General features: G+C 41.3%; 1 protein-coding gene across 1 annotated transcript in view; it reads right to left on the bottom strand.

Annotated features, from left to right (window-relative positions):
- PTPRJ (protein tyrosine phosphatase receptor type J) overlaps positions 1 to 22,093 on the bottom strand; it is a 77,608-nt gene that overhangs the window by 25,244 nt on the left and 30,271 nt on the right. The window contains exons 2-5 of the mRNA XM_086749569.1: positions 3,005 to 3,023; positions 1,817 to 1,984; positions 948 to 1,214; positions 142 to 408 (exon numbers count right to left, since the gene is read on the bottom strand). Coding sequence (XP_086605695.1) covers positions 142 to 408; positions 948 to 1,214; positions 1,817 to 1,984; positions 3,005 to 3,023 — 721 coding nt within the window. The remainder of the gene's footprint in view (positions 1 to 141; positions 409 to 947; positions 1,215 to 1,816; positions 1,985 to 3,004; positions 3,024 to 22,093) is intronic.

Raw genomic sequence — 22,093 nt, 5'->3', positions numbered from 1 at the left:
CTTAGTAGAAAGTCCAAATTAAGCTCCAGGATTAAAATATCATATCTGTACAGATAACAGTTTTATATTTAGAGCCCTCAGGCAGGTAGACAGAGCTCTGACTCACCCAGCAGAACAGGGCTGCAAGGAAATGTGACTTACTTGTATATAGGTCTACGGACAATCCTTCTCCTTCTGTCTGACCATCAGCTGCTACTGCAAATACTGTGAAGTTGTACAGCGACCCAGGGATTAACTCAGTAATTTCAGTTTCGGTGACATTGGACGTCAGGTTGCGAGCAGAAGTACCACTCACAACCTCTATCCTGTACGTGTAGGAGCTGGAACCAGCATCGTTCATGGCCCATGTCAAGTTGACAGAAGTCACACCAACATATTCTGCCTTGAGATCATCGACTGGGCTGGGCTCTGTGAAAGGCAAGACAACAATCTGTCAACCTGCAAGAACTTCTGCTCACAAACACAAACAGAAAAAAAAACACAGGCACACTACTACTTTGCTCTGTTCATAGAGTGCAGGAGCACCCCAACAACATCACCATCTGCTCCTGGACACTTCTGCATCAATGGGCAGCTAAGAGAGAACTGAAGAGAAGTCATTCTGAGTGGGAGTCATCTCCCTTCGACACCCCAGAGTAGAATCACAGGTTACCACCCTTGACAGCACTCCCAGCACTTCCCTTGGGACTCTATAGAAGCAGACAGGAAAGGGATGAGGATGAAGGGGAAGATGAGGAATGAAGATAATAACAAAACAGAAACATCAAGGCTGCATTTCTGCTACACACTAACATCCCATCTTTTGCATATAGCCCAGATGAGGCTCCAGGACTATTATGTCTATACACAGTAGTATTGAATTACCATCCTTGCATAGGTAGGCAGAGCCCTGAGCTGCACAGCAAAATACAATCCACCAGAAACAAGGCTGCAAGAAACAGACTTACTTGTATACAGACTTATGGACAGTCCTTCTCCTTCTGTCTCATTGTCATTCACTACTGCAAATACTGTGAAATTATACAGTGTTCCAGGGATTAACTCTTTAATTTCAGTTTTGGTAACATTGGACGTCAGGTTCCTAACAGAGGTACCGTTTACAACCTCTATCCTGTAGGTGTAGGAGTTGGAAGCAGTGGTGTTCACTGCCCATGTCAAGTTGACAGAAGTCACGCCAACATATTCTGCCTTGAGATCAAGGACTGGGTTGGGCTCTGTGAAAGGCAAGAAAGTTAAAATTTAAAGGGGAAAAAAAAAATTTTAAAGGAGTAAAATTGTCTAGGTGCAGCAGTGATTACCATCCTGCCTCAGCTGTCAACTTCACACAGGGTGCTGAGAAAGACTGGAACACATAACCTGCTGTTATTTTTAACTAAGCTGGCTGTCTTACAGAGAAGAGCCTTCTAGCTGCAAGATTCACACAGCACTCCTCTACATACATGACACCCTCACTACTAGGTAGAGTACTTCAGCTGTACTCTGTTATGTAGGTACTTCAAATCTGTATGTCACTGTATGTTCGAACTGTTGCAACTGTAACCTAAAAAGCCATAATAAGCAGGGAAGGGAGCCCAAGTCTAACAGTGATAGAACCATCTCAAGGCCATGCAACAATCACAGTGTTGAACTGCACTCCCAGTCAGCTGTGCAGATGCTTTTCTTTGGCCCATTCACTACTGCAGTAAAGCAGCTGGATCCACGCCCCCTGCATGCTCTTTGCACTCTGGACTAGAGTTCAGGCTTAAAACGCTAACGCAGTATAAAAGCACAAACCACCCTGAAGATTTACATCCCAGTCACATTCCAAACTACTTACGTGTTACATTGTCCTGATCACTTATTGCACTGTCAGATAGCGACACATCCTTGGACAATCTTCCACCTCCATAGGTTTTGTTCCCACTCGTAGAGTTTAGTGATAAATCATCATTACTACTGGTTCCTGTTTCTGCAGTCACATTTTTTGAACCACAGTCCTCAGTGCCTGAAAGAAAGAATACAAAGCAATAAGTATTTTTACAAAGCTTCTGGGTTTCCCATGACTGCAAAAGTACAGTCATGTACAGATATCATGCACAGACCTGCAGTCACTTCTGTTTTCCCAGTTTGTTCTCCTACAGAGATTTGACTGCGCATTTCCTGATTTTACCACTTTTAACTTCTGTCAGACAACTTGATTTAGATTAAGAGATAGCCACATTACTTCAGTCATTCACTGACTCTACTCATGGTTTGGGTGAAAGCTACCACGATCTGCTCTTTTTTTCAGTGCAGGTTTGTTTGAAAAGAACAGAACCTGCCGCCACATTCTGCGCATGTATTTTTCTCATGTGTTATCAGAAGCTAGCTGCTTTACTTAACCCGGCATAGCAACTTTATCTTTTCCCCTCAGAGTATGAGCAAAATGTTCTCATATTCACACAGAGTGTTCCACAAGTAAGGACGAGACAGAGTATACCTGCAGAAAACAATGTTAGGTTGACATAGCGCAGCCCAAACTATGCAGAGAGTTGATTCAGGCCCTAACATTTAAAGGCTAGTTCATGTCAGTCTCATGTTCAACATTAAGGCAGAACTCATCTTGCATCTACTTTTGAAAATTTTTGCCACATGAAAACTTGTAATCTTGGCAAGTACAGCAGTTACTATACTTGCTTCAGAAAACCCTTAAAGCATCACTTTGAGTGCCTTCTTTCATTTTCAGGTTTATTTTGTATTGCCTAAGCGCGTTATATCTGAACTTGATTTTACCAGAACTCTTTAGAAACTGAAAAGCAAAGGGATTTAAGTGCACTTTTATATCTTTAAATATCCTTAAACATACTGCAGGAATTATAGTCACTAAAATAAGCGACTTTACATTTTTGAACGCTATTTCTAAAAGTTATTTTCAGAAAGTTTTTTAAAAATACTTAGCTGATACTGTTCAATCTTTTTTAAAAGAAATTAAGATAACTAGAGTTATATTAAAAAAAAAAAAAAAAAGCAACAGAATGATACTTACAGGCAATTGTACATCTGACCTGGAAAACAAAAATAAATAACACAAATTAAAACTTGAAATTACTGGAATAAAAATAAGTAAGGATTGGCTTACTTAATACATGGGGGGAGGAAATCAGTTAAAAAAAAAAATATTTATTGTTGCACTCTAGGTTTTTCAACCTGCAGAAGAGATACCTAAAAATCTACTGACACAAAAACAACACCAAAAATATACCAAACTATTAAAAACAAAACAAAAAAACCCAATCCCAAACATGCTGGTAAAGTGTTAGCTACTGCTTTTTTTTTTTTAAACCAGATTTTGTCACACAAACAGCTTGCATAACATTATTATTTTGCACATACAAATTTAAAAACAAAACCCACAAGATCTTAATCAAATCCACTTTAGTTAGTACTTCCAACATCATCTTCCAAAAAGTAGGAGATGCAAATCAGTTTTTTTTTATTAACAAGATTTTTCTTTTCATCCCTTTGCTGCATAAATTTTATTATTACTTCTCACAAAATAATATTTTGCATTTTCTGAAACAATCTCAGCATAGTCAAAGTTCCAAACAATATATATTCTGAAACCTAGTTTACGTGTGTGTATGTATCCATAAAGTATCAGCAGTTGACATTTAACTGCAACCTGGAACTCCTCTGCTAGTAATACTGACAAACACAGCGGAATCTGGTTTGTAAGTGTTTAGTCTTTCAACTTCATGCTTTTGCTTCCGAAAAAGCCATTTCCCTTCCTGTTAGTGTACAAACTGGCCTGTAAATTGCTTTCTTCATCTCCCCCCAGGTGGCAGCACCAAATGCTCCTGAAGGATTGAAATAAAAGCCCGAGACTGAGGTCTGCAGGCGCTGGAGAGGAAAACTCTGATTTCCTGAGACTTCCCAGACTCACAGCCAGCTGATGCCAACCGACTGCAGCAGGCACTTTTGTCATGTCACAAACAGACGACTTGAACAATTGGATCAGGGATAAAATACAACTATTCATCTTGCAAAGCCACACAGGACAAGACAAAAAGAAGCATGCAGATATATGTGTCCCAAGGACAGGCAGGCCCCTAGCGTGGTGCTGGAGATCCGCAGATCACAGTGCCTTGTGTCAGGCAGGCTCGTGGCCACGGGAGGTTTCTGCCTGCCCACCTCTGGATCTGATGTTTTTGGCATCACATTTGGTGCAGGTAGAGGCAGTCTCCTGCCCTGGCTGCTCTAATGTCACCTGCAGAAGGGCTGGTGCTTTGGCTGGACCTTATATTATCTTGCTCCTAGAAAATCCAGCTTAGCTTTATGCCAGATGGTGCCTTACCCACACAAAGCATCAAGCCTGCTGATTGCAGAGGTTGACACATTCCTCTAAAGCACTTGAAATTGTCTCATTTTCTCTTTCCACCCTGTTTTATTTGACAGTTTTAGCTGTTTCTGCAATTCCACAAGCTAACTCAAAATAAGCATCTATACCACAACAACCCAATGCAAAGCTCGAATGCCAAATCTCTCGTCTGTCAGCTCTCATGTTGCTGCTCCATCAGCAGTAGCTCCCTGCATCACAGTCATGGGCCCAAGCAGACACACTCAAAAAGCAGTCAAAGGATACCATTAAATCATTGTGTTCTCCATATGAGAGACTATAAAAAGCACTCTCCACAAAGATGAGGCAGGGCAGCTGATTAGAAGCAATCCCTCCAGCTTTACAGTAAGGAGAAATACAGCAGAAGCCAGCTTCAAGTAGAGACACCCCCTTCCAGCCTGTGATAGTTTCAGTGCCACAGCAAGAATAGTTTGGGCACATTTCCTAGGCAAAAGAGCACTTGGTAAGCATCAAACAACTAACGCTTGGTTGTCTTCAGCACAGCCCTACTGACACACAAATGACATTACTTGGGACGCAGATTTCCTAGGCACAAGTGTGAGGCTCCTCCTCAACCTTTCTGAATATTTGAGAGCCCAGCCAAACTGCAAGGCTATTAGGAAGTGAGGAAACTTTCCTTTGCACTCAGGTCAAAAAGCCCATCTGTATTTTTACACAAAGAAGTGGCCAAGGAAGAAGAGACTACAAAGGAAAAAGCCACTCATAAGGCAGGAAAACACTCACATGCAGCGTTCAGAGTAGAAGTGCTAAGCTATGAGGAAAAAGCTGCTGAATGACAAGCAAGAGGAGAGATACCCTGAAAAGCAGGGCAATCTAAAAGTAAAGACAAAAAGATGCTGTGTTTACTCAGAAAGGGAAATCGCAAAAACAACAACAAGAAACGCTACTGGACTGAGTAAGTGACAGTGATTTCTGCAGCCCTACAGACAAAACAGCAAAAGCCTGACATCATTCACAACCTGTCCTTCAGTTACTTTCTCTTCTGTAAAACTACCTGAAGATTGCAAAGTTTTGCATGTCCTTCTCCCCAATTTTGAGCTCAGGGGCACAGCTATTCAGCAGCACAGCTCCTTCCTGAGCAACAGAAAGAACAGACATCATACAACTGAGAAACAGGTATGGCACTACCAAGTCAAGAGAAGCGTGGCCAGCAGGTCGAGGGAGGTGATTCTGCCCCTCTACTCTGCCCTGGTGAGACCCCACCTGGAGTACTGTGAGCCCCCAACACAAGAAGGACACGGACCAGTTGGAGAAGGTCCAGAGGAGGGCCACGAAGATGATAAAAGGGCTGGAGCACCTCTCCTATGAGGACAGGCTGAGAGAGTTGGGGCTGTTCAGCCTGGAGAAGAGGAGGCTCCGGGGAGACCTGATAGCGGCTTCCAGTACCTCAAGGGGGCCTACAAGAAAGATGGGGAAAGGCTGTTTAGTAGGGCCTGTTGCGATAGGACGAGGGGTAATGGTTTTAAAATAGAGGGGGGTAGATTTAGATTGGAAATTAGGAAAAAATTTTTTACAATGCGAGTTATAGAACACTGGAACAGGTTGCCCAGAAAGGTGGTGGAGGCCCCATCCCTGGAAACGTTCAAGGCCAGGCTGGATGAGGCTCTGAGCAACCTGATCTAGCTGGGGATGTCCCTGCTCCTTGCAGGAGGATTGGACTAGATGACCTTTGAAGGTCCCTTCCAACCCTAACCATTCTATGATTCTATGATTTTAAGTCCCCTGCACCACTGCTTCTCACCTCCCCATTTCTTCCCTGCCAGCTGAAACAAGAAGCATGCTGATTCCTGTTTTACCCCCAGCTGCAGCCATCTGATCTAACAGCAAATTATTACCAAGCTGCTAGAAACTTGGCTGTACCATCACGCCTGAGTTTTGTGGATCATGCTCAAACAACTAAAGAAAAAAGTTATGCTAAATCTCCTGTCACATGATAAATAAACAGCTTCCCATCATTTCACTTGCTTTTGTTTATCACACACTTTGGCAATACCCCCTCACAATGCCTGCTGACTTTCCACAACTCTACATGCAACCCAAACTCAAAAAAGCACATCCTGTTGGCAGCAAGCAGGGTGTCCTGAAAGGCAAAAACGCACAGAACAGATGATCCCATTCCCAAGCGTTACCCTGCCTGACTCAGTCATTCCGTGCTGTATTTTTCAACACAAGCCATGAACTGAACTGTTCTCCAGCCTTATGTTATTACTTAATGAGATGCTATTTATACAAAACACTTGTTTATTATTTCAGAGGATATTTGTGCTGAACACCTGATTTTCCTTGTGTTTTCATCAAATATATCAGAAGCCCTGTCATTTCCGCTTTTGTTCTCAATGACATGAATCCACATTATTCATGTGCAGTCAGGTATTTTTTTTTAATAAAAAAACTGGAACTTGGGGTAAGGGTGGAACATCTCTCCCCAAGAAAATACTCAACAGATCAAGACAGCAAAATGCAAAACACTGACCATTTCAAGTGAACAGCAGAGATATGTATACACAAGCTCACCACTGTCATCAGCTATGGTAAATGAATCTTTTCAAGCATCACACAGCCGCATTTCGAGCCTGATCAAAAGTTGCATGTTCCAGAGGAGCCAAATAATTTATCTGCACTTGCGCAAGGTCTGTCCTGCACTCCTTATGTGTGCAGTTTATTATTGACCAGGAGTTGGTGGTGTGTAGTAGACGGAGGATTCAGCTCCATCCTCCTCAGGTATACAGTGGGTTACCTGATTGCAGAATTATTATTATTAGTCTCACAGGTAATCTTACCAAAGAGGAAATAAGACATGCTGCAGGAAAACATCTTCAAAAGTAATAAGTGACTGAGAAGCTCAAGTTCCATTGATATTTGAAAAAGACAGACTAAGACTAAGATATTTTCAGGAGCAGGATTTAAAATGTGCCTGCTGTACACATGCACTGAGGGAGCCACAGGAGCTGGTCAACAGCAGGGAAGATAGCAGTGCCTCCACTTCTGCTGGTTGTGAGACTTTAGATCAACTTGGCTCTGCTGTCAAACTGCACCTTCTAATGAACTTAGGGCTCCTGCACTGGGGAAAAAAGCCCTTGTCAACAGCAGCCCACCTGCCTGGGGTGCTCCAGTTTCCAAAACAAACAACGTGGTTTGGTTCATGTAAATACGAGGTTAAGAAGCTGGCTAAACAGTCAAAGTGAGCAAACCAGAAAATCCTAACCAAAAAAACCCCTTAGCCACAAACCCTTTCTGAGAACAGTACATGAGGTTGCTGCTTGTTATTTCTCGTGTTCTCACCAGTATGTGCCTTGTGACTCAGATGCAAAAAGCCAGGACATTAATCACACTCTTCTCCAACGATCTTTCACATGCGTACCTTCAGATCTTCTCTTCTCCACCCACCCATCCTCTCTGGTTTGGAGGAGCTCCACAAAAATACCAAGTTATCACAATGGTCTCCAAATTCTCAACATCCTTTCAAAAAAGGAACAGCATAATTAAGATGACCGCCCCAATAGCCCTTGTCTCACTTCCTTTTTTTCCTCCTATGCCCACCTACCATTAGTTGTCCCACATCCATAACTACGGGCTTTAGGGCAAGCTACTGCACTGCAACCATCACCGTGGTTTTAAGACTCCAGGTTTCGGTTTGCTAACGTTATCAGTTATCACTGCTCAGCTGACAAACATTAACCAGCAAAGACACAGTAACTCTGCCACTTGTAGACCGCTCTGTCACCTCTGATATTTCATACTTGGCATAGGCTTATGCAGAAAGCGTTCTCACAGAAAGGTTTTATTCAAGGTCACACAAATTAAGTGAAGATCCAACTCTGGAATGCCACTGGGAAGCCCCACAATAATGGAAGTGGGATTGCCCAGGTATATCTTTCCACCTCACCGGGAGTGCAAAGTCTAAATCTGTAGGGAGCAACACCTTCTTGCAGGAGACAATCCCAGAGAAAGGATGGGGTTTGGAAATACAGAATTTTTCTGTCTCTTGCAACCCAGCTCAGGCCTGTTTCACCTCATTCATTTCCACATTATGTCCAAATCAATGACGTTTGTCCAAATCAATGACATTACAACACCAGGAAAGAAAAATAAGATCACCTGAACTGGGGCATATAACTGTGTGCCTAAACCTATATGAACCTAGTCCAAGTAACATGCCTTACTTTTGCAATTTCTTGGTTTTAGGGTGAAAAAAATATCATACTGGAAAATGAGCTGAAATATACCTGTGTAATATTTTGCTTTATTTTCTAATTTCTTCCCAAAATGTCTTGTCTTCAACTGCAAAGCATTTCTCTGCATTTAAGCAGACAATTTCTAATCACAAATCATTATACTACTGTAAAAAGCACAGAAATTAAAAGATATGCCAAGACAAGAAAAGCAAGTGTTTTCCCCTGTGCTTATTGTACAAAAAGAAAAAAAGACAATGTAGATTAAGCCTGTGTGCTGTAGATTCGCTCCAACCTTCAGCAGCATTTGTAAACACTCAGTCCTCCTGTATCAGGTCCTTGCTACTTGAAGGAAGAAATAGTCAACAAGAGGCTAACTCAGAAGCTAACATTTAATTATGTTATATAGTTTCATTTAAGACTGATTACTTTCTGGATTTGGTGCTAGGGTTTGGGGTTTTGGTTTGTTTTTTTTCCTCCTTTCCAGTGTATATTTACTCTGCTAAATTCATTTTAACTGTAACCCACAACAGGATTTTTTGATTCAAATTAACTCTAGATGATCTCAGTAATATGACGCATTCACTTCCAATGAAAAACTGAAAATCTGCTGCAGCAAGTGTCAGCTCTACGTGTTCTCCCTCTGCTAACTAAGGCAGACACTCATCCACAAAACACCATTTCACAGAATGTTTGGTTTAAGTCGGTTTATCCTGGAGAAAATAGTGCACTACTTCTAAAAGTAGAGCTAAGTTTCTGCAAGATCTTAGGAGTCTTCTCTTCTTTTAACTATAAATGAGCAGCTCCGCTAATGAGACTGCATAGAACCAAATGAAGATCCAGAACCCAGAAGAAAGAAACATGAGCTGATGTTTGTTATTAATTGGGTAGGGCTGGACCCTCTTAGGACACCACATTGTATTAGGAAGCTATGCAAAACCCTAGAGCAGTAGACAGCCATACACAACCGTGCACAAGCTATTTTGAGCTATTATGCAGTTATGTGAAAGAGGAAAGACTATTTCCACTTTGCATGATTTATATTTTACCCCTAACATTTCTAAATTCTGTCTTCCCTGAAGCAAGTTTTTCTCCAAAGGGAGACCAAATATAATTTTTTCCACTAGCTTTTAGGAAAACAGATGAGGAGATTCTGGTTTGTGCAGCACTTCCAGTGAACTAAAAGTGGTGCACAAGACAAAGCCTTGTAGGAAAGTCAAGATGAGACACCAAGTGAAATTTTGTGGTGAAATATACTGGAGAAAGTTATTTCTTCATCTCTTGATTTTTCTCCAAAATTTACCTGGATCTGCTTCTCAGATGGCTAACCTAGGAGTGAGGAGCTTCCCGAGCAACTACCAAAAATAAACAGAAAAAAAATAGAATGCATCTCATCTGAATTGTACCTGTTAGATCTGTTTCTCCTTCCTCATTTCTACCTTCAACAAAAGATTTTGCAGGGAAGATTTTCTGTGGTTTGGTACAAGGAAGTGATTCACCTACCTGTGTGCATACAAAACAAACAAGCGACAGAAATACCTAAGACCAAGCAGCACAGATTTTGGTAAGAAATGGGCTGATAATAGGCCCAGACACCAAACATGACTGCATTGCAACTGAGAGCTCTCTCACCACTGACCCTGGAAAACTCTATTAGATGGCTTTCAGATTGAACATCAGTTTAAAACTTTTCCCTGCAACCCAGTACTTCTCCATCTCCCCCAAACCTGCAGGTCATGATGAACTACAGGCAGTAGGTGCTGCAAACCACCTCACAGTTCAGTAACATTCTCCAAGCATCCTGCAATCTTCCAACTGAGAAAACCACAAAACTTCAACCCGAAGAAAGGCTCAGAAGTTTCAACAAGTTTAAACTATTCGCATAACCCAATTAAGTCCTACATGTAATGTCTCTTCAGAGACAATCCTGCTGAAGGAGTTTACAAAGAGAACAATGTGCTTATTTGACAATGGCAATGAGTAATATTTAAAACAACTACTTACTAAAACCCAAATTGTTATCCTAGTGGAGCTGCACATCATACTGACATTGGTGGAACTGCAGCTAGGTGTGTAATGAGCAATGCCTGAACTGAAAAAATCTCCTCTTTTAATAAGAATTTTCAGTTAAAACTGCCAGTTATTTTCTTTTGAAACTAAGAAAGCATCAACCTTTATTTTACGTGGACAAGGTGCATTCCTGCATGTAGCCTAACAGCACTACTTTTTCACTCTAAGTCGTTACTCCAGCACACCCTGGAAGGAGGAGGATACAATGAAAAGGAGAGAGAGAGGAAAGAAGAAGGGAAAAAAAACCAAAACAAAACAAACAAACAAAAAAAGACAAAAGGTCTCCTGAGGCAATGACACAACGCTAACTGTCCCCAAGTCAGCAGAGTTGGCCACCCAGGCAACATGGAAAATGTACATCAGAGCCAGCAGCTGCCTGGCCTTTGCAGCACCGTCATGAAAGCGAGGGACATTTCCTGAGAGGGCCCGATTTCAGATCTGCTTAGCTGAGAGCAATTGAGACTCAAGTTTCTCTCTCATCACAAGTAGATTCCACTTTCCTGAGCCAGACACTTCAGACTCTACACAGTCTTTGATCAGGAAAGTGTTAAAAGATACAAAGAGAACAACATTGGATTTGGTTTGAGAGTTTTCAGAGTAAAACTGGCTGTAAAGGGATTTTAAAATTTATACAAAAGCTCAAATACAACACCACAAAAGACAATTTATATTGAAAATAAAGACAAATTTATCATCTATGACACTCTGCTGGGGGGCAGGAGAACATGAAAGCCTATGACAGCCTTCAGCTTGCTCACACAGAGCTCAAAACGGTCTTGATACACAGAAAATCCTTTTTTTTTTTGTGGCTGTCTTGATGCTGGTACATGAAGCGTTTGTTGTTTCCTTCCTTACTTCTATACTTTTCTTAGGACAGTTTTTATTTTTGCCTTTACCAGGGTCCTGAAAGCATCCTAATTTAAAAAGCAATGAGGTGTGCAGTGGGGAGAAACCAATCTGTGACCACTGTCTGACACGGAGACCTCTCAGGCTAACCTTCATCTCCTCCTTCACGCTCCGTTACTGTTCATTACCATTTATTTATGCTCCTTCAGCACAGTTTAACTGCATGTAAAACGCTCCACTGTAATCGCTCCATCCCATCCCCTGTATGGCACCGCCCTTAGCCCGTAGCTGGGTAAAACTACCCAAAGGGAGGCAGGAAAGCCATCCTTCCTCACCATACCCAAACAGCAGCTCTGGTTTGGTAATGCAGTCTGGAGACCACTAGAGGCCCCAATAAAACCATGAAACTTCATCCCGAGTGACTAACAGCAGTGAAATATGCATGAATTCCCATAAAAGTTGACATGTTCTGGAAAGTACAAGGCTAAGGATGACCACGCTAGAGGCTAAAATGTGGATGTAGGTGTAAACGCCAGCTCAGATGCAGATTGTGGGGGCTAATGACACCATGCCAAGCTGGCTAAGCCAGGCTCATTGCATCTTCAAGCACCACAAACCTGTCACAAGGGAAGTAGTTTCATGCATTACCGGCTGGACCATTCTTCACAGCACTTATTTACTACGTCTCATATCTTCAGCTGCATTGTTCTGTATTGAATCTGCTTTTTTTTGATTGGCCCTAAAAGTAAAGTAGCATTTGATCAACTTCTTCAAAACAAACCCAAATTGCTTTATAGCAAAAAATGTGGCGCTAAACCTTTTCCAACTCTAAAACAAGTCAGAGATCTGGCCAATCTGCAAGGAACAGATATCGCAAACACAAATAATTTGATTAAACAATGTTTTCTTATATGCTGTTTCCACATGCAGCAATGTGGGGCTGGGGGGACACCCTTGAGGTTTGTCTGCAACTGTCAGGCCATTTAATCCTTTAATGAATTTAAACTGTAGCAAAAGAAAAATAGACTGCAAGCGTTCAAAACATGTAGTAGTACTCCTGGGAGGGAACAAAAGATCTCATTGTACAGCTCCAGTAAGTTCATCTAGGGCTCTGGTAGAGTCTCCCTTTTCCTCGTCTTTGAACAGAAGCTGAATAGAAACAGGAATGAGAATTGGCTCCGCCATCACCCCATCACCAGACTCGCCTCTATGAATACATTGAGGCTGCATGAGAAGTTATTCACTGACAACAACAGGGACTCTCTCTCACTTACTAGTCAATAGACATGTCTATCAAAGGTCAACTTCATGACCATCTGGGAGGACCAGCTATGGTGGAAAAAGGCTGGGTGATGCAGGGTCAGAACTGGAGATCAAAACTGACACTACAGCCTGACCAGCTGCAAACTTTGTATTCTAGAAAAATAATATCCATGGCTTCTTTCTCCTTCAAGATACATAAAGGAGTTCCTGCTGATCCTGTATATTTGGCTTAGCTCTGATACAGATCAAACAGCTAGCAGCTCATTTCAAACTCAAATATAAGAGGAAGATATGTTTATGTTATTTATTATGTCTTGAAATATAATTTCAAATAAATCACATATTGTATCACTGTGCAGAGTTTGCTTAGCCTTGTACGTCACTTGAAAAAAGAAACAGAGGAAGCTTTTGAAACTAACAGTCAATTTTTACAATGTTTTGGACACTGTTTCCTTGGATAGGGCTTCCCATAGCCTTTGCTATTTCCAGACAGATCTTCTGGTACCTGTATCACCAGAATACAAAAGCATGCCTCTTTCCATTGTATGGTCTTAACAGACAAATCCAAAAGTTTTCCTAGAATATCATGGAAAATAACCTTACAAAATGCAATCAAGTGAAAGATACACATTCCTTAAATTTACCCAATTTTATCCAAACTAATTGTATTACTGCTAAATGAATATCTACTACCAGCAAGTTTAATGATGAAGCACAATTATTTCAATCAGAAATGCACACCTTCCACTTGATGATGGTTCTTGCAAATTTTAAAACCACAAGATTTTAAAAAGAAAATTTCTACAAAGAAGTTAGGTTTCTGAAGGCACATATATATAAATTTTATATAGGCAGCCTCCTGTTTAACAGATTGCCTTGGCAAAGTAATTTAAAAGCATTTTGAATAGCAGGGCACTATTAAGGATAATTTTGTCACATAGGCCTCCATAACATTTGACAGTGTAACCTCTAATGAAAAACCAGAAAGGGGCAGCAACAAGTGCAGTACATCCTCCAAGCACTTTGGCAGGATCTCACTCCAGCAGAGTCTGTAGTATCAACTGTGGCTGTAAAAAGTGAAATATTAATAAGGAACTAATACTAGTCAGGCACCAACACTGCAGAAGTGATTGGTGGTTGGGGAGGGCTTGATCAGTATCTCTCTTTCCTATGTTATTAGTCCACTTAGTCAAATTATTATTTTTTTTTAAAGGATACCTGGGACAGTTAAAAATTCAGGTCCAGGAACGTGCCTCAGATATCCTCAATGTATTTTAGACAAGCCTCTCTGAATGCTTACGTACAAAACAGCAGGATGAAGGAAGAGTAGCAGGTACTAGAATCAATCTCAACTCCTCATCCTCCTGTTTCATTTTTGTTGCATCTTCAACAACATTGTTGTGGTAAACAGTTCCTTCAGTTAATTACTCTGACTCAAACCAAAAGTCACAAGAATAGATCTGGTTTTATTTCACCCAGATTATATGTTCAATGACTTTGAAACACTAGATGTATTGTCTTTTGTTCTTATGTCCTCAACAAACCACAAACATGGAAACTGAAAAATACCACTACTTCTCTAGAAGCTTTCTAACCTTGAGATAAACTGTAGAAACAGTTTCCCTGCACCATCACAAAATGACTTGGAAGTCTAGAAGAAGAACAACTATGATTTAAATGCATACAGGTTTATATGGATTTCACACGTTAAAGATGAAATAATGCCTACAATAAATAGCAGCAAAGCATTTCCAACCAAAAGAGTAACAAATGGTAGTAAAACATTTCCAGATGACATTTCTTTCTGGCCTGATGTTTAGTGTTTGATTTTACACACTTTGCAATAACTTAAGTATAACATCTTTATCATGTTCAAGGAGGAAACAAGGACATACCCAAAATCAGCTAGAGCACAATCACTGCTATTATTTATTCGCTAAAAGATAAATAAACAATAAAATTTAAAATGCAAGTAAGGATATGAAAAATAATGCTCAAATACTGCATTAAAACATACCTAGGCCACAAATGGGATTTTGATTGATCTGTTTAAAATATACTTCTAAACTTTCCCATCTGCATGTTTAAGGCTGACAAGTACCAAAGCTTTGAATAGAAAACCCATGTAAATATGTCTGTACATTTGGAGCAGGAACTATGGAGAAGGGTAGAGGAGAAACCCTTCAGTTCACTGTGATGCATTTCACCACACACACCTGGGGCAAAGGTTCATCCTCCCACTCAAATACTAAAGCCAAATTAAACTAGCATTAAGACAAAGATGAAACTAAGTTCTCCATGCCTGCATCATATTTTATGTGCATGTCACAGAACGCTAAGTCATTTACTGTATTTGCTCAAGTAATAGCCAGATTTCCCCCAGATTAGCAAGACAATATAAATATTTCTAACTATCTATAAACTGCTGCTTGCCAGCAGTAAAGCCTGTAAAGCAGCAATATAAAACGGGAGTTACACAAACCTTAAGCACTCTGCACCGCACTGTTGGATGGGATGTTCTTAGGTCTTTAAACGTTTAGTACATAAAAAAAATACGTGAGAAGTCAGGGTGCTGAGTCAGAAGTCAAAACCTTATATCAGATGACATAAATAACTTACCTTTGCTACCTGCTGCGTGGCTGTTCACCTGCATGAAACGTGCAGGTAGTGGTGAGCGATAAGAGTGAAGTTAACTGCATTCTAGCTGCTAAAACCTCATTATCTTGTACCTTTTAATTGATGTGGTTGTGCAGACTTCCACATCGCCTTCTCTGAACTGTTCCTTAGTGGTTTTGTGCTTTCTCCACCTTCCAGTAAGGGTTAAACCAAGAGTGATTCACAAGCTGGATTCCTTTGCACCTCTCCTGTCTCTAATAGAGACAGTCAAAATGACACAGTTACATAATGCTGACAGAAACATGACTATCTCAAAATCAGATTTGAATGAAGAATGTAAAACTTCAGTAAGTATGATTACATACCAGAACAAAGCAGCGCATCCTTCACAGACTATGGCAGTCTCCCACCGTCTCTAGGAGATATTGCTCTACTACCGCTTATAGCTACTACATTACAGCAGTTCAACTGCAGAAAACAAACTAACAAGAAAAGGCACTTAGGACCAATTTGCCTTATCAGCAAGAGGTGCTAGCAGGGTTTGTTCCACACCCAGCAAGGTTTTATCCCTTGCCTGCGTGGCAGAACCCCCCACCTTGTGATTCAGCACCAGCGAGGAGGCATCTTGCCGGCACTAACCGGGAAGAGTTTTATCAAGATGAAAGACTCCACTGAGAAGACACATACAAATGAGACTGAAGGCATACCAAGCCAAATCAAACTAAAGACCACTGTTCACTGCACCCAGACTGCCTGGTGCAAAGCTAAAAGACTTTTCAAATGACTGAGAAACACATTAGCTTGAATACACTAGTGCAGACAAGGCCTTAGTTTAGAAAGATGCCTGATCCATCACCTGACTCCAGCTATGAAATGGAAATGTGCCCACATACTTTTCTTCTGTAAAGGGAATACCATGTATTGCGACACATGAGTCTCTAGATGCCAAAAGGTATGAAGGCAGATGTCTACACAACCCCTAAGGGCTGACCATCTTTATAAAGACATTTTCTCCTTTTCTTTTCTAGTGATATATCCTGTCTGTATGACTCATAACCTACCAAAAAAATCCACTGTTATAACACTTTCGCCCCTGCATTGTACAGTGGGGATTATGTCTGTGCTGCTTCTAACCGCAACTGCACGTTGTGAAGGCTGCATTCAGAGCCCACTTCCAGTCCAGACTTCTAAGATTTAGAGCCCAGCCCCTGCTCTGTCTCTCAAAGACACTTACCAAAGCACATTCCTTACAAGTAAGCCAAACAAATAGAAAAGTGTTTGGACAACTAAGGGTTTTCTTCTTTTAAAACAGAGGAGAGTTCAGCAAGTGTGTGCCCCTGCAGTGTTACTCAGGGGATTCAGACATAGGCTACCAAAAAGATGAGCTCTGATTGTATATGACATTGTTGCACAAAAGAGGGAAGACATAGCATTACCCACTTCTCAAAATCATGATTTAAAAAACAACAAAAAAAACCCCAAACCAAACAACTCCCTCCCAAAACCCCTCACCAAACCACAAAACCACCCAACCCCCCTGCCAAAACCAATCCTCAATTAGAATGTCTTATCAGGGAATAGCTCTAAAATCAGGAGATGTTTATAGAAAACATTTTAAGATTAAGGTATCCTATAAGAAGCAAGTAGGTAGGGTTTTGTAGTTTTCAAAAAAGTTTTTGCACCGCATGTACTGCGACCAACCATGTTTCATTAAGGACTGTGAGAACATGAAGTTACCTACTTTAATTCAAGTACTACTCGGGAGACAGGAATGCAACACCAGCAGAGACAATCCAAGCACAGAAGAAACGAAACACAAGAATTATCTACTTCTGTCAGTAAAAAGGTAGCATGATCAGTTAGTAAGCCCAGGGATAATCCTGTACTGAAAGTCACAAGTACTACAATAAAAAGCAGTAAGTAAATGGGAAAATCTCTGGTCACATATTCCACACTTTCAATCCAACATCTACTACTAAATATTTCTTTGCTAATTTCTCAAAATCTGAAGTTAGATTATGACTTATCAGAATTTAACCTTCATATTTCAATGAAAGAAAGTGAATTGCACTTGTGGTGTTATTAACTCTCACTGAAAGCATTTATATTGCAGGTTTTTTCAGGTGAGACCATTTCGATAATGTCCTTTCTACCCTACATTCAAACTACCCACACTGGAGACTAGAGTGAAACAACTGAGGAAGGGGATAGTATCTTATTCTTTCTATTCTTTAGCCTGAATTAACTAGAATTTCGTCCCGAAAGACATTGCCAGTTTTCCCAATATCTCTCTTACCCCGTTTCAACATAAGCTGTATGAAGATCCTCCCATCCCCAAATATTAGGACAGTAACATTTTAAGCTATCTACTGTTCTTTCACATACTTCTCCCATGTCATATGAACACTTCATGTATCTATCAAGTCTTAGAACCTATAATATGCAGCCTATGAGGTTTCTTTCACTAATTTTGTTAGCATAAGTTTTATTGCAATTCTATCAACAGAACACAGAGTGTTATTTATAGCAACTATCAGAAAAGCTGGGTGTAAATCGTGGCTCAGTCACCCCAGAAACACACACAGTCTGCACAGCTATGCAACCCAAAATAGACCAAAACATCATCTTCCAACTGAGCCCATCTTCTGCAGAAATCACCCTTCCAATAAAGCACCAGAGCTTCCTCCTTTATTTCAAACACTGAACAGGCACCCGAGAGCCAGAACAGCTTTGAATAAGGATGAGTTTAAAATGACTAATCGTTTCCTCTATTATTACAGAGAATTTATGCTGCCTCTTAGATATATTGTTTGTGTTACCATATGAGCTAGTTCCTTCTACTGCAGTACCAGTTTTTGGTGCAAAGCTCTCTTTTTAAAGCTACAGGCTTAAAAAAAAACAAAAACAAAAAACAAAAACCAAAAGCATTTGCTTGTCTGAAGGAGTCAAATTTGCTTATCAGCCGAACTGGATCCACACCACTCACACCAAGCCTGAAGAGACTGCATGGCAATAGAGAAACAGGCCTAGCAGATGTTAATATTGCTGTTTCTGGATGGAACTTTTTTCTTCCCCCTGCTGAATCATTTATTCATTAAAAAACACAGTTTCAGGGAAGACTAAACTATTCATGAATTTGGGCTGAACTTACAGAAGGGTTCACTCAGGGACAACCCTCTCCGACTTGCAGTGAAACCAATGCAGGAGATCAAAATGAACTATTTTGATCACGACAAAAACATTCAGATGCTGGGCGCAGGGAATAAAAGCCAAGGCAACAAAGGGCTACATTCAGCCATAATACGGTGAAAGTAGCTCCCAACAGCCAAAGGGTTACAGCACTCAGCTGGCACGCAGCAGATTCAGGTTGAAATCTCCCCGCTGCCAGGCCAACAGACTGATCCTTCTTTAGGCAGGTTTGTGTTTTGGACGGGTGCGCTGAGCTGGCTGCAGGGCCACCCGTTTGCTGGCCTACAGAAGCAATGGGGAAGTGGGGCCACAGCTCCCTCTCCAAGCGCCATCAGCATGGCTTAGACCTGTCCTCCACCATGTGTCCAGTTGCCCTTAATTACTGCCAAGCAGTGAACACTTTCCTGCTGCAAGAGAGACCTGAGGTCAAGCCCCAAAAAGCTCTTCAACAAAAGACACAGGGTGATGTACTGCTGCGGAAAAACATAGGCTGCCCTCCTCTCCCACTGCCTTCCCCCACCTCCTTCCCCTGCGGCTCTTGGTTTTAGAGTACAAACCACACAGGCAAGAAGCCCAAGCTAAACTACTCAAACATGAGGTCATGCCAAACAGTCAAATTAACTTGAAAGTAGCCAAATGGGGGTTTTCTGCGTTTCTGTAAGACTTTCTCCCCGTCCCCATCTTCCCTCCCCGCAATACTTAGCTGAATTGCCACAGGTTTTTCCCCTTGAAATTCTTTTTAGGGTAGGGAAAAAAAAAAAAAAAAAGAAAAAAGAAAAAAAGGAAAGTTATTTTCCTGTATCTATGCCACCCAATGCAAAAATAAAGATGTAGATTTTTGTTTTTCTTTTTGTCATACAAAAAAAATCTGACCACTGCAGAACTGCATGCACTTAGGAGAGGGTGAGTCTGGGACACATTCACATTTCATTAGCACTTAGACGCCAAGAGCCCTGGGAGCAGAAAATACTGTAAAAACAACAAATAAATGTTAAAAAGAAGCATTGGGGAAAGGCATCTGTTTGCATGCCGGGGTGGGGAGGCAGCAGGGTACAAATGACAGACATAAATTGTTCTTTTTCCTTTCTGTTTAGCTTTCCACGTAATCCCACTGAATAGCAGCAGTTTGGGGAACAGCATTAAGTTCCTCTGTCAGAGGCCGCTCGGTACATTCCCCTCATTCAAAAGCAGTTTGAGCACAATGCTAAGAATGTTATTCACCATTTCCTATTACTTAGGGTGGGACTAAATGCTACTCAACAAGCCTTGTATATCAGAGAGAGACATCTATAATACAGTCACCGAAATTAATATCCTGGGGAGGGAGGGGTCTGAACCATTCAATGCCGGTTTTGTTTATAGGCAAAAATAGTAAGAAGTTAGACCCCAAAGTCATCTAATTAATCAAAGTTATGGGGAGGACAACTCTATGAAGTGACAGCAGTGAGATCATGATGCAACGCTCTGATTAACACCAGTAAAGGCAAGGCAACGTATGCACAGTAAAGCAGGATTCTCCAGCCCAGGGTATTTGGGGAACGTGTGCTCTAATACATGCTCTAACTGCAGCATTCCCGGTCCTCAGCATTAGGCCCAAACAGCTCCTTTTATTATGTTGTCTTTACTGGAGAGAAAATACTGTGCTGCACGTGTAGTTTCTTACCTAGAAAGTGGCCATTCAGACACAAAACTACTCTTTCAGTACCCACACAGCTTTTATGAGGCATTATACCCAGTTATGTACGAGTGGGGATGCTGTCAGTGATTATTCAAGAGACTGGATGTTTTCAGCTCTATGGCTTCGGACACAACTCACAATCAGATGAAAATGCTGCCTCATTTACCCAAGCTTGCCTATCTCTTGCATCTTTATGATCAATCTGCAAATTTACACCCCTGACAATGAAAAGTCAATATATAAATACTAAAAAGGGGCCAGCTGCTAAGGTTGAGCCACGTTTTGCATTTCTGCCATACAACAGCTTCTGTGAACTGCTTTTTCCTCCTGCTGCTCCGACACCTGGCCAAGCTGGCAGGACCTCCAGCCCCACGTCCCAGGCCCGAGTGGGTGCATCAGCAGGCGCTTTGCACAAGACACCAGGCAGAAGCAGAGGAAAGCCTCCACCCTACAGCACAGCTTTTTCAATCACCAGTCAGCGTCGAGACTTCTAAAAACAAGATCGAGACAATGAAAGATCTCAGTGATATGATGGGAGCCAAAATTGCCTGATTTTTTTTTTTTGTGCATGCACACAAATGAATCAAAAGTTCCTGTCTGATAATGTCTTCCAGCATACAACTCCCAGCCAGTGGCACATGCCAGGCCGGGGTGGAGAGCTGCAGACATTCACGGCTCTAACTAGAAGGACACTCAGTGCTTGTCAGGATCAGAGTCTCATTTCCCAATTTCCACTCCAGTTAACAGTTACTGCAGAAAAGGTGTGTGGGGAAATTTATGTTATATACATAAATTATTTATATATATAAAAGAAACGTTTGTATGGTTTAATAAAAATAATCAGCATTTGAGATATCTTTTCTGCTATTGATTCTGGAAACCTCAGCAAACCTGTGGTTTTTGCAGGCACTGGGATCTCTCATTCCTCCATACAAAAAAAAAAAAAAAAAAGAGCTGCTTTAAAATAATAGAGGAAGAAAAAAAAAAAAAAAAATGATGACTTTTAGCATTTTTTCCCACAGTCTCTCCCCTCCGCCACCCCCAGCAAGAGCAAGGCTCTAAATATATAAATAGCTTGGCAATGTGTTACACAAACCACACCCCATCTCAGGGCCACTGTCTTAAAGGAAAGTATTAATATTAAAAAAACCCCAGGGATGTGGTAAGGCTTGCACCTGACATATTTCTGTATCTACTGTTGAAGGACATCAAGTAGTTCTCAAGGAAATGCTGTACCAGGTGCTTTCCCTCCACTCTCATGTTATTTTTCATGGACAGAGACTTTTCAGGAGCTCTCCCAGCCACACTGTTACTTGGCTCCTCCTGAAGCGAGGACAACTTGTTATCAACAGTGGCTAACAGGACATACACTCTGAGGTGTAGGGGAGGGAGAGTTCCCCTCCAAAAAAATCCATACACAGAGTTTCGGGACATTAAGGCAGGAAGATGCACAAAGCAAATCTTTTTGCATGACCGAGGTGCCATCCCACTGCAGAGAGGTTCACTCCAACCCAAGAGGGATGTGGCTGCGCCGGCCTCCAGCTTGCCTGGGGTTTCCAGATCAATTGTGCCAGCAGGAGCCGCAGTCTCCCCTGGTGCAAGTGCACACTTGACATCCAGAAGGTACCACATTTCCAAATGAAAAAGAAAGCAAATTTCCAGACAATGCATATGATTTCAGTGGCGCTTACTGTTATTATAGTTATAGGAAGTTACCGAGAAATAAGATCTCAGGAAGCTAAGAAGAGGAACCAGAGCTTTGTGGGACTCACAAGAATCAGAAGAACTTTAAGACTACTATAAAAGGAAGAAAAAAAAAAAAAATCCCTTAAGGGCAGGATTAAACCTTGCACTTCTGTTATAAAGACAATTTCTATGTTCAGG

The sequence above is a fragment of the Chlamydotis macqueenii genome, chromosome 5, assembly GCF_036417535.1.
Source record: "Chlamydotis macqueenii isolate bChlMac1 chromosome 5, bChlMac1.mat, whole genome shotgun sequence".
Taxonomy (NCBI): domain Eukaryota; kingdom Metazoa; phylum Chordata; class Aves; order Otidiformes; family Otididae; genus Chlamydotis; species Chlamydotis macqueenii.
This window is presented reverse-complemented; position numbering and strand designations above follow the sequence as displayed.